The 13,411-nt window shown below is 46.2% G+C and overlaps 1 protein-coding gene across 1 annotated transcript in view; it reads right to left on the reverse strand.

Annotated features, from left to right (window-relative positions):
* The window catches only part of LOC142774880 (microtubule-associated serine/threonine-protein kinase 3-like), a 34,810-nt gene extending 24,115 nt beyond the window's left edge, over positions 1 to 10,695 (reverse strand). Inside the window, exons 1-5 of the mRNA XM_075876031.1 lie at positions 10,671 to 10,695; positions 9,390 to 9,442; positions 6,783 to 6,986; positions 4,315 to 4,476; positions 1,881 to 1,972 (exon numbers count right to left, since the gene is read on the reverse strand). Coding sequence (XP_075732146.1) covers positions 1,881 to 1,972; positions 4,315 to 4,476; positions 6,783 to 6,986; positions 9,390 to 9,442; positions 10,671 to 10,695 — 536 coding nt within the window. The remainder of the gene's footprint in view (positions 1 to 1,880; positions 1,973 to 4,314; positions 4,477 to 6,782; positions 6,987 to 9,389; positions 9,443 to 10,670) is intronic.
* Between the last annotated feature and the right edge of the window lie 2,716 nt (positions 10,696 to 13,411).

Consider the following 13,411-nt stretch of genomic DNA (forward strand, 5'->3'; position numbering starts at 1 on the left):
CAATACAAAATAGTCTCTCAAAGCAACAAGTTGACCCATTCGAATGAAGCTTGCAGGAAATGAGACAGAAGTAAATTGTATCAACTAGAATAATTGCTTAATAATAATAATTGCTTAATAATAAAGGCTTTTTATTTGACACACAAAACAGGGGTTCAAACAAATAGGTAAGCTTAATGAAGGCTGAAGCGCGAACGTTTAGGAATATATATATATATATATATATATATATATATATATATATATATATATATATATATATATATATATATATATATACGTGTGTGTGTGTGTGTGTGTGTGTGTGTGTGTGTGTGTGCGCGCGTGCGCGCGCGCATTTTTACGCAGGCGCAACAGCGCTCGAAACGGTCGAGTACCAGAGAAGGCAGGACACAGGCGCCGATATTCACTAGTCCTGTTTTCTTAGCGCTGTTGTTCCTACATAAAGATGCACCACCATCCAGCCCAAGCTTCCATTCTAGAGCCAAATGCAGATGTAATACGTTTCCCGTGCACCTCTGTGACTATCACGTATACCGACGCGTTCAACCCTTTCAGAACACCTGTGAATAACTGTCGCAAATGCGTCAAACGCATGCTACGTTGTTCGATTAAAAGAAAAGTATTGTCGTGATACGTTGATTTATGTGTTTCATACTCATTCGCCTTAATAAAACTGCAAATGAGCATATGTTCATCCTGAAGTCACTCGTATTCCCTTTTCAGTTATGTTAGTTTAGAGCAAACACAATATTGCGCTTTTGACACTGCTCAAGGAAAGCGGCCGGTCGGACGACTCGTATGACGTGGAAGTGCCTTCAGCAAAGTTACCAACTTATCACACTATGCTGCAAAATATTTTAAATGACGTCAATTTTTTTTCACGCAGGAAGTCCGTTTGACACAAACACCACTGTATCCTTGCCATTTCTTATTAGCCACTAATCGACGCAACTCGCAAAATCAAGTAACGTGCACCAAAGGGGCGTAGCCAGAAATTTTTTAGGGGCGAAGCTCCTTAAGGCGTGGGCTGTGCGTCCCCTCTATGTAGCCACCTCTCGTTCAGTTCTTGCAGTGTTCACTAGATGGCGGTACTTGTAGCTGACGGCATTAAGTATTACGCTAGCCACCGCCCGATCTAAAGGGTACAGCCATATCCACCCGTCCATCCGTCCATCCGTCCGTCCATCCATCCATCCGTCCGTCCATCCATCCATCCATCCATCCATCCATCCATCCGTCCGTCCGTCCGTCCGTCCGTCCATCCATCCATCAATCCACCCATCCATCCATCCATCCAAAAGATGCAAGATGTTATAAACTAGACGGCGGTACGTGTAGTTGATTATGAAAGATGCGAGGTGTTATAACATAGGAATGATGCCACATATGGCGCGTGTCATCGTTCCATATAGTGCGGCGACGTGCGCTAGGGGGAGCGTTGCAATAAAATCGAGTGGGCAAAATGTACGGAGGATTCATGGTTTACCAGGTTTACCTCCGGAGCTTCGCCCACTCATCATCATTCACTTCGTGGATGTGGCGGCACTTTTTTAAGTGAGTGTGTGTGGGGGGGGGGGGGGGGAGGGGTTCAACTATACTTTATATGTTCGTGCGTGTGTTGGTATGTGTACGTGTATATACAATACGCGAGCAAAATTTGAAAATTTTCGGGAAGGGTTTGAACTCCCTCCCCTCTTACGATCATGGTACAAAATGTGTATGGGCGTACATGGTGAAACAATTGAGTACAAAGGCTTTGAGAGGGTTGCCGTAACAACTGCGTTTGAAGCAATGTACCAGCGTTTGACGTCACCGTTGCGTATACGACGTAACGTACTATAGAATCTAACGTCGCGATACGTGCTTGTGTAACTCACCCAAACCCACCGGCGCCGAGCATCCTGACGTTCTCGAAGTCCCGTATCTTCGGTATATAGGTGGCGAACGGGAGCGACTTGGGCAGGTTGAGCTGCACGAGATAAGACAATAGAGAGTTTTAGAAGTGCGTACGCTGCGTACGTGGCGGCGTTGCGTACGTAAGGACGCCACGTTCTGCATAGTGCGCATGCGCAGACCGCAACGCGCACGTATCGCGTTACGTACGCAGCCGCTACGTACGCACGCATGAGATGCGTGCGTGCGTACGTATGAGCTGATCGCGCCGCTCTCGAACAAGTTCGCGACAGCGCGAGACTTCGTTTTGCAAAATAGCGGCATCGAAGGAAAGCACCGACTGGCTCTGTGGCTTAAAATATGGCCATAATCTGGCTATAACACTTGGATTGGCTCACATTGGCTGTCAACAACACGTGCTTCTATTTTGATCTACCAGATGACGCAACATGCTTCACGCTCGTTGCGTATACGCGGGCACTACGGCGTACTAAAAGCCGATTAGTGGCAAACGACGCCACGTAACGCAAGGCGCTTGCGTGATGCGTACGTAGCACCATTCCGCAGTACTAAAGCTCTCTAATGCCGCGCATGCACACACCGTTAGAGCCACGTTACAGCACTCGCCGCGGTCTCGGGCAGAGTAGCTATCTCTCTACTTACGCGTCACTAGTATAACCAGTTGCGACGTCAGCTACCTTTTCGTTCGAGTAACGAACGTGTAAATGTCACATTAATTCTTGCGCGCAGAAGGTAGCGTTAACTTGCTGAAGTCGTAGAACCATATGCATTAGTTACGCCCAAGTAATAACGTTTTGTTGGTGAAAGAACAAGCAGAAAAAATTTAAAAAACAGGCATTTTACGCTGATACGAATAGGCATGCGCACGGACCCCCCCCCCCCCCTCCCCCGCACCCCTTAAGAGAATTCCCGAAAAAAAAAAGGTCGCAGTGGATGCAAAAATGCAAAATAAGCGATTATGTGTTTCGATTATACGACGATTGTCTGTCTTTGGTCCCACGGCTTCTAAGGGTAATGCGGGCGCAAATAGTTCGTTGAAACAGCGAGGACTTTCGGCCGCCATTATTTTCAAAAGTTCATTTGATTGATATGTGGGCTTTAACGTCCCAAAACCACGATATGATTATGAGCGACGCCGTAGTGGAGGGCTCCGGAATTTTCGACCAGCCGGGTTTAACGTGCATCAATATCTGAGCACACGGGCCTGCAGCATTTTCGCCTCCATCGAAAATGCAACCGCCGCAACCGGGATTCGATCCCGCGCGACCTGCGTGTCGCGCGGGATCGCCCTGAACTGTAAAGAATGGCAAGAGAGGTTCGACTAATGTATTGAGGAGACTCGGTTCCCTTCTTTCTTATTTTATTAAAGAGACTTAGGCCCCACCATTGCGCAAAAGCATGCTGACATATGTATTTGCCACAGACATCCTAAAATAAGCATTTAGTGCTCGACACAAATTAATTACATTCTTATAGTTGCTCAAGATATGCTACTTGATCATCGGTGAATGTAACTGTCGCAGATAAGGCATTTTACCGCGCAAGAGGAAAATGCGTTGGCAGCATATGCTGCACTCTGTACCACTTCAAGTCGAAAGCCTCCAGCGTAACACTTCAAAGTTATACAGCCGGAGATCAGACTCTTTGCAAGGCATAAGAAGCCGCAGTGTGAAAGACGCCCAAAATCACGTTGGTGGCGTCAGCCGATCGCATTGCTCATCACCCCCCCCCCCCCCCCCCCCCGAACACATGCACACCACAAACGCCTTTTTATAGAAGCTTTTCGCACCTGACGTGGTGTATACGTCCAGCATCTTTGCTCAAGCGATGATGCCATGATGTCTTATTATATGACACCATTGTGACGTCACTATGAACTATATCACAGATGACGTCACCTGTGGTATCGCCCATTGCAATGACAGCCGCATACCGATCGTGACGGCAATAACACAAGGCAAGCATGCTGGAAATACGACTATTCGTGTGGCAGAAAGACGTCCCGAGTATGCCTTTTCTGTGCCATAGTCGACAGTGTTGTAGCCTACAGCCATCCAGCTTATGTTCACCCTCACAACCACTGGTGTCATTTTAAGTAGGACCGGCAGCGCTTAGTGAATATGTCATTCGAGAAATACAGACTGCTGTGCGAGTTGCTAACTCACGTAAGCACGGTGGTGTGCAAAAAAAATATAGAAAAAACGATAACACTATTTATTTGGGCTCTTTTTCGGGTACTGACTTTTCAAATTTGCGCCGTGTGTTGTATGCCTTCCTTCGCGTTATAGTTTTATTTTATTTTTATTTTTTTTGCGCACCGCCACGCCTAATATTTCAGGGGGGTTCTACTTCAAGGAATCCATACATTCTGGAGAGACCGAGAACCCAGGCGCGCACCTTTTCCATGCGCTGGTTGATGTTGTCGGCGATGTAGACCCAGTCGGTGACGGGCACTTCGCACAGGCGCTCCAGCGATGCAGCGAGCTCGCTTACGATGATGATGAGCTTGCGCATGTTCTCTCCCTGCGTCCGCGCCACGTCGGGATCGCGCTTGATGCACTGCGCATGCGCCAGCACGCGCACATCAGAGACGCGAGATAACGTTCCGATTCGACCAGCGTTCACACGCCGACTATTATCACGGTGTATAGTAGCGCGAAGGCACATAGTAACACACACACACACACACACCACAGGCGCCAACGACTTTGACGGAAAGTTGGAGACACGGAATACATAAGCTGCTTCAAACGCGCATGCGCGAAAGCGACATCCAGCAGGCTATACAGGGGGCGCTCCGTGTGCACGCTTTGCTAACTCATTGGTGGCTACAATCAAGGGGCGAGTGAAATTCAATCCTTCAACACATAGTGTTAGTACTTAACTTCATGCCTAGGTGGCGTGAGCCGCCACCCGATCTAAAGGGCACAGCCGGATACATACGTCGATCCATCCATGCATCCATCCATCCATCCATTGTGTATTCGCGTTACATCACGATAGTGTACTATAAAAATATATTATCCATGGCTATTATGAACTATAACCGTGGTTATTAGCAAGTACCAACTGGCCCACGAACAAGCCTTCCTGCAGAATATTCAAACTGCGCGTTTGTAAACATTGCGAGTGCAGTGCATACAAAAACAGGAAGCACACAGATACGTGATAAAGGGACACTTAATAAAGCACGATTTTTTTCCCATATTCGTAATTTAATCTTGCGCAATTTCGAAGTCAAGACGCTTACCGCGACGACGCTCCGTATAAGCGAGAAAGCGCGCACGAAGAATATTCGGCTGGCGACGCCACCTTGAAATTTCCACAGCAAACGTAGCGACGTCATGGAATTTTTGGGGTTTTTCAAGCAGGTCCTACGCAGTTTCTTATCAGTAAAACGAAAGTACCGAGGGGGCCGTAGACATAACACACTAAGTTTTAGGAAATTTCGTTGTGCCAGTGTCAAAACACACAGGCACACATTTTAAATCCGCGACGGCACGTGAGGCCATTTCAACGCAAAATTTAAAAGTGAGACTTGGACATTGATTTCCTCGTCCTCGACATTGATGTCCTCGGTAACTGAATTAACGACAATAAGAGTTCTAGGTATGCAATTCATCAATACAAAGCGATTCACAGTTTGGCTTTATAAATTCTAAAGACTAAGCATAGGACACGTTATTTTTAGCGAGCATGAAATGAATGCGAAGAAATTTAAGTGCGCAGAGAGACGGCTTGTTAGTCGACTTCCCTCGTGGCCTTCATGGCGATCGGCGCTGACAAGCACTATCAAGTTTATACGCACAGGCATACCCGATAAAGTAGACTGGTGGATGACGCGCCGCTGTAGCTCATTTGGTCGAGCATCGGATTGATTAATATGTGAGGTTTAACGACCCAAAACCACCATATGATTATGAGAGACGCCGTAGTGGAGGGCTCCGGAAATGTCGACCACCTGGGGTTCTTTAACGTGCACCCAAATCTGAGTACACGGGCCTACAACATTTCCGCCTCCATTGGAAATGCAGCCGCAGCAGCCGGGATTCGAACCCGCGACGTGCGGGTCAGCAGCCGAGTACCTTAGCCACTAGACCACCGCGGCGGGGCGGTCAAGCATCGGACGTCCTCACTCGAAGGTTGTAGCCATATCGGTCCTTGCGGATGGCAAGTTGTCTTTTCGTCCACACTAATTTCTTCCTATTTGTATCGTATTTTTTTTTTAGAAATAACGTCCTCCGTATTTCCTTCTCTTCGTCTGTTGGTTGCAATTAATCTTTTGTCTAAGCAAGGAAAAGAAGCCCTTAAATGCTCATTCTTTCGTTCGTTCTACATTGTCCCCGAGTCGTGACGTGGACGAAGGGAGCAGTCGGCGCCCTCGAGGTGAAACTCTTTACTTGGCCCAACTCGTGACTCCGAAACGGAAAATTAAATTACAGCCAGCATGCATTGTACGCTGCATATTGTTATCGGAGCACATAGCGTCGGTAATCTTATCTGCGACGAGGCGCGTCGTCATTTATAGATGTGGGAGCGAACATTATTTGCGTGCTGGAATCTGGAATGCTATCAGACATTCTGGCATGGTTAACGTAATGCATGATCGACACGTTCAATAGGCAGATAACGTAAAACATGGAAAGAAAGAAAGAAAGAAAGAAAGAAAGAAAGAAAGAAAGAAAGAAAGAAAGAAAGAAAGAAAGAAAGAAAGAAAGAAAGAAAGAAAGAAAGAAAGAAAGAAAGAAAGAAAGAAAGAAAGAAAGAAAGAAAGAAAGAAAGAAAGAAAGAAAGAAAGAGACGAGCTGGTTGGCAATATATACGGAGGCTCTCGACTGTGCATGGAAAGAGCAAGTGTGTGTCACCATGGTGTGCAGGCCGATGAAGTTCTGCACCATGGCTCGGACGTCCTGGTACGTGATGATCTGCTTGTTGATCTTGAGCACGCACTCCTGCGCGTGGAGCACCAGCTGCTCCTCGCAGAAGTGCGTCAGCGGGTCTCGCAGCAGGGACACCTTGCTCTCGCGCTTGACCAGCTGCTCCAGCAGGGTTGTGCACGTCTTGGGAATCTGCGAGAAGATCGAGTAAATCAATCAATTAATCAATCAATATATAAACATTATAATTCTTGCACGGAACATCGTTTTATTGCGTTAGCAATTATACATACACGCTCGGCTGATTTTCGCCGTCATGTGCCGCGTATCTGTATTGGGCCGGGTGTCCCGGCTAACTTGGACCAAGACTTACAAAAAAAAAATGCGAACTATAAAAGTTCTATCGATTGTATATAAGTGGCATTCGTGTGTACATGCAACCTGTATTTTTTTCAAGACTAAATACTAATTAATTAGCTTTATTTAGCAAATTCTTTTATTCTTACTCGACCCCGTAAGGTATATATTTCCTTTATGTTGTACCTCGTCTCAAATGTTTATTTTTCTAACATCCACCTTTTCTTTCTTTTTTGTTGTTTCGAGGAAAAAAAATTACGGCATATTCACGGGGTGAATGGTGATGAATGGGCGAAGCTCCCGAGGGATTCATCGGTAAACTGTGAATCTTCCGTGTAATTCGCCCAGTCGATCATCATGTAAAGACGTGAGAAACGCTGTGTGTGTATATACACAAATCAACTTTTATTTGTTCTTAGACGATGGATGGCTTGCGATGTCCCTTGCCTCGCGCGCTCGCACATCGGGATTCTGTCTGCGAGCGCGCGCTGCTGCCGCCTTGCGCTCTCTCCGCTGTGCAGCCTTATCCATCCGGCGACTCCGAGCGCGCGCCAACAGCGAACGGATTTTATTACAACGCTCCCCATAGCGTACGTCGCCGAACTAAATCGAACGATTGCCTTCAACCAATGACACGCCATATGTGACATCATTCCTATTTTATAAGATCTCGCGTCTTTCATCAACTACAAGTACCGCTTTCTAGTTTATAACATCTTGCATCTTTTCATCATCAGCTACAAGTACCACCATCTAGTAAACACTACAAGAACTAAACGAGAGGTGGCTACATACAGGGGACGGTACCGCCATCTAGTGAACACTGCAAGAACTAAACTAGAGGTGGCTACATACAGGCTACAGGGGACGCACAGCCCACGCCCTAAGGAGCTTCGCCCCTAAAAAGCGTGAAACACGCCAAGTATGAAATATACGCATGCGCCGTTGTTCCGAGCGTTCCGAGCATTCTTCAGTCGATACGCGGCTGCGTTCGATCACCGCATTGTACAGCTCTTCAAGATTGAATATGGACGCGTCAGCAGCGTATTTTGATGCACGTCCACAAAACAGCGCGAGGTTCTGCACAATGCGCAAACGCAGCCGTTTATCCCTCAACTACCATCGCCCCCCTAGCGTCGTTCACACTGTCGAGTTTATTATTACTATAGCGCCTAGAATGTACCAGGAAGGAAAGAAGGAAAATGGGAGGAAAAGAACGGCAGGGAGGTTAACCAGCGTATAGGCAGCCGGTTTGCTACCCTGCGCAAGGGAGGGGGATGGTGGAGATGAAATATCCAAGGCCCTATCCACCCTTTTTACGGAGAGGAGGATTTCCTCTTTTCTGGACTGTTGCACGAGAATACCAAAGTCGACGTCACAGCCTCGGCAGTGCATTTTAGGGGGGGGGGGGGTTAGGCGTGCTAACAACAGCCCAGAGAGGACTATAGCGGCGACCAGGGAGCCCTGAGTGAAAAGGTCTATATTGTTACCATGATTGTTACGAGCATGGGCGTGGGGTGCAGTTTCGTTAAAGTAAGATTCAGATTTGGGTGGCGAGATGCTTCAAAGCGACACCGTCTAAATAATAATAATAATAATAATAATAATAATAATAATAATAATAATAATAATAATAATAATAATAATAATAATAATATCTGGGGTCTTGTCTTGCGTCCCACAACCATATGAGAGACACCTTAATGGAGGGCTCGGATAATTTTGACCATCTGGTGTTCCTCAACGCTCACCTACATGGCACAAAACACGGGCCTCTACAAGATAATTGTGCCTCCACCGTCTGATTGAAGATTAGAAAGGAATCACTGACTTATCGTACCAAATAATTTCCATATAAACGTCACTAAATTGGGCCTGGTCCACGTTATTTTTTTTTCTAACTCGGCTTAATGTTGGGATTTTACCCCCGAAATATGACACAGAAACGCCTGACACGTGCCCCGCCTTGGTGGTCTGTGGCTAAGGTACTCGGCTGCTGACCCGAAGGTCGCGGGATCGAATCCCGGCTGCGGCGGCTGCATTTCCGATGGAGGCGGAAATGTTGTAGGCCCGTGTGCTCGGATTTGGGTGCACGTTAAAGAACCCCAGGTGGTCGAAATTTCCGGAGTCCTCCACTACGGCGTCTTTGATAATCATATGGTGATTTTAGGATGCCACACATCAATCAATCAATCAATCAATCAATGCGGTGACGCTATAGCAGCGCCCAAGGCTCACCCTCGGAAACAGCGCCGTGAGTGTCTTTGACGACTGCTTGGCTTTTTCGACGACTGCAAAAAAGAAACAACGAGAAAGCGGCGTTTGACGCATTTGCAAGCACGAAACTGCTGGTGGTAAGCTAATCTACATTAGATAAATAAATCTGTCGCTTGTTTTGATCATGTCGTGCACGGCTTCCTGTTAGGCGGAATTGGAAGGCAAAGGTGGAAGGCGATTAAGAGAAAAGAATGTGGTCACCCACGCAACAAATGGTTAGAGGATAATGTTCAGGTCACACGGTAAAGGTCACTAATAATTAAAAAAAAATTGTTTGGGTGTTACGTGCCCAAACCCACGGTACGATTAGGTGCACTGCGTACGATAATCATTTTCGGGATTTCACGTCCCCAAATCACGATGGCATTATCAGTGGCGACGCCGTGATGGAGCAGTGCGAAAATTTCGTCCCCCTAAATCTACATCACACGGGTCCCAAGCATTTTGGCCTCTGTCAGAAATGCCGCCGTCGCGACCGGGATTCGATCCCGCGACCTTCGGGCCTGCGCACCATAACCACTATAGACCACCGCGGTGGGTACGGCATCGCGAGACTCCGTGCTAATTAGGACCACTTGGAGTGGCACACCTAATTATATAGTATCTACGTAAGCAAGCGTTTTCGGATGAATCTGCGCTGGCCGGTAATGGAGCTTACTACACTGAACCCTTCCCAGCTTCGCCAAGAAGCGAAATATTCGACGCATTAATTCATTTTGTGGCTATTGTGCATATATGATAGTATATAAAACTCATGGACTGACGCGTGACATTGGAACCTTTAGCATAATGCCCCGATATGCGCAATCGTCCGAGATAACCGCGCCATGTAGGTATACAATCATGCATGGCTGCTTAAGGTACTGTTAATCCTGATGTACCATGTTCGAAACAAAATTACGCCGATATGGCATGAACAGAAAAATGTCAAACTAAAAGTACCTACATTACTTAGCCCTGAATTGGTGCGTTTCAATCTATGTACTCACTAGCTTTAAACGTAAAAGTAATCACTGCATTTGCAAGTATGGCTATACTACGGCGTGCGAAGAAAGCAGACTTATGGCCGAGGAGAGCATCTCAAGCCCGTACTCCCCCCCACCCCCGCCCCAAAATTTCTTTTCGCCATGGCATACAGAGCGAAAAATGACCACTTCAAGGAGTGCTCCCCCTCCCGAAATTAAGAACCAGTGCGTTATGAACCCCGCGCTGTCTTGGATCCAGCGACAAGAAGATACTCACGCGACTTCTCTGAATGCAACGACATCTCAGAAGGCGCTGAAGACTTCGCCTCAGCGTCTCGCTCGAAGGAAAATGGTTCTCAAAAAAAAAAAGAAAAGAATACCGACACCGCGAGATGGACCACCAGGATGCGATGCGTTGCCCGAAAAGAGCTCGCGCTCCCGTGTCGACGTTGTTGTTGTTGTTCTCCTATTGTTAGTGGCGCATACCCACTGTTGGGGATTGACCAAGAATCGAGTGGCTTTAAAATTTACTGTTCAGATTTAGAATGATGGAGGTATAACAGAAAGATTACCGATAGCCTATAGGCAAGTGTGGTGCTTAATGTAATGCATACAAATATTTACATAAACAAATTTATTCTTAGACGTTCGGTTGCTAGCTTGAACATTTCTCCTTGGCTCATACCCACTACATGTAGGGTGTTGGCGATGAAACCTGCAGTAAGGACACGGAATAATTTGGCCGCTTATAGGCGGTTAAATTAGGAAGTTGCTGCCTTAGGAAGTCATCCTATAAGGGAGCAGCGGTGATTTTCGACTGTCCTCAAGCCATTCGACGAAAAAGAGAAGAAGTTTGCAGTCATACGTATCTTATCTACTTGGCGTGTCCCGCCATATCGAGAAACCACCGCACGCGCCAGCGTCAACGTCATTTATTGCGGCACCCATGAAATGAAACTTGGTTCGCTGTGTAAAGAGTGAACGACACAAGTCCCGCAAGTCATGAGTGCAAAAAAAAAAAACAAAAAAAAAACGCGTCAAATGTTTTGTCACGTGCAAGGTTAGCGTGATGTTCTACGAGGTTCCCAGATCCTGCGGCAGCATGCATCTACATTGGACAGAATATAAAGTCGCTGAGCGACCGATTGCTCGGGTAAACACGTTAACAACGTTGTAACTAAAGCAGGCAGAAATTTGACAATAGATTGTGCCGAATGTGGACTTCAGTTAGACGTGCATATTGCGCCCGTCCCGAGATAGCCGCGCCCGCGAAATATATATGAAGCCTTAATCCACCATCCATGTTGCAGGTCATTCATGTATCACACCAACACATAGTGATATTACCTATATCCGCGGTTGAGAGTTTCACGCTTCTATGACCAGTCACGACATGTGCGTATGTGCTAGGAAAATCTTCTCCCTGACCTGAGTTTTCGCCTTTCCAGAAGGCGCACATATTTATGCTCCAAAAATAAACGCAGTTGTTGGCATCATTCAGCCCTAATCCTGTTTGGTCGTTCTCGCCTTTGCTGTTTTCAAGCTAGTTTTTTTTCACTATGTGTTTGGCCAGCTGTCCCCACGGGGGTGCAGCCCGCGGTGTTCAACCTAAGAACATAGTTTCCCAAATATACACTAGAGGGATCGTTGCACCAGTGTGTCCCCTTTAGTTAATTTTTGAAAACTATACGCCTAAGAGGTGACACTTCTAAGACAGAAAAATGAGGGGAACAAAAGCATAAAAGATAGGCAGACAAAGATAAAGATAGAAAGAGAGAGAAATAGACAGATAGAGGTGAATAAGCGCACTGTGTGGCCAAAGAGGGGTGAGCAAAAAAAAAAAAAAAACATCTCACGGTCTGCGTAGTGGTGAAGCCCACATCTTGCAGTCTTACGTCGTCGTCGCGCGAAATTTAAAACAAATGCCGTCATTTCCCTTATTTTTTGTTCGCAACTGCTAGAAACGGGCAGAACGATTTTCCCGCAGTATGCGCAGTGATGAAGCCTACTTCCTTCATTGTCTTACGTTGTTTTGGCACGAATTTTCTATAACTTTCTGCGTTACATCTCTTACTTTTCGTTCGAAAGTGTAAAAAAAAAGAAGGTACAGAAAGGGTTTTACCATGGCGTGTTAGTGAAAATAAAATATTTGTGGCGCAACTAATACGAGCAAAAAAAAAAAAAAAAGAAGAAGACACGAGTCGGGGAGTGAAGCTCACATCTTGCAGTGCATTACACCGTCGTGGCGCGAAATTTAAAACGCATTACGTCATTTGTCTTAACATTATTTTTTACTCCGAAGTGCTATAAACAGGCAAAAAACAATTTCCCACGGCCTGTGTAGTGATGAAGCTAACCTCCTGGATGTATTGCATTGCGGAGAGGCGAATACGCTTACACCAGGAGTGCAGGTATCATGGCGACGATATATGAGTAAAGTAGGAGCTGTTGCACTCTAAACCTAGAACTGTTTTGCTGCTAAGAAAAGCGCAAATGCTATGCGCTAAAAATTGTGTCACCACGTTTTTTTTAAAGAGCCATATTACGTATTATCAAAATGCATCTGATCTCCTAATGTCACCGTGTTGGCTCCACGAAAACGCAGCACACTGAGAGCAGTAATTGGTTTCACCAGGACACGGACTGTGGGAAACTATTTTTGCCAGTTTTTTGGTACCTTCTGACGAAAGATGAGGAAAATAGCATGATGAATATCAAGCTTCCCGCCTACGCATCAGCACTCCTCATATTTTTGTTCAGCAAGATATTACGAGGTTGGTTACGCCACAACAAAGGTGCTTGAAAATATTTTTGCTCGTTTGAAGTTGTGGACGTTGCCAGAAACTGGCAAGATTTACCCAGGATCCGTGTCGTAGCGAAGCATTCCTCTTGCAATTTCTCGCATCATGGTGAAGCCAATACAATGTGATGCAATCCGGTGTTGCTTTATTAAGGGCGCATTTACAACTTTTCTTCTTCTTTTCTTCAAGTATTTGCGAGCAGAGTGAGACACTATTT

This window comes from Rhipicephalus microplus, chromosome 10, assembly GCF_043290135.1.
Source record: "Rhipicephalus microplus isolate Deutch F79 chromosome 10, USDA_Rmic, whole genome shotgun sequence".
Taxonomy (NCBI): domain Eukaryota; kingdom Metazoa; phylum Arthropoda; class Arachnida; order Ixodida; family Ixodidae; genus Rhipicephalus; species Rhipicephalus microplus.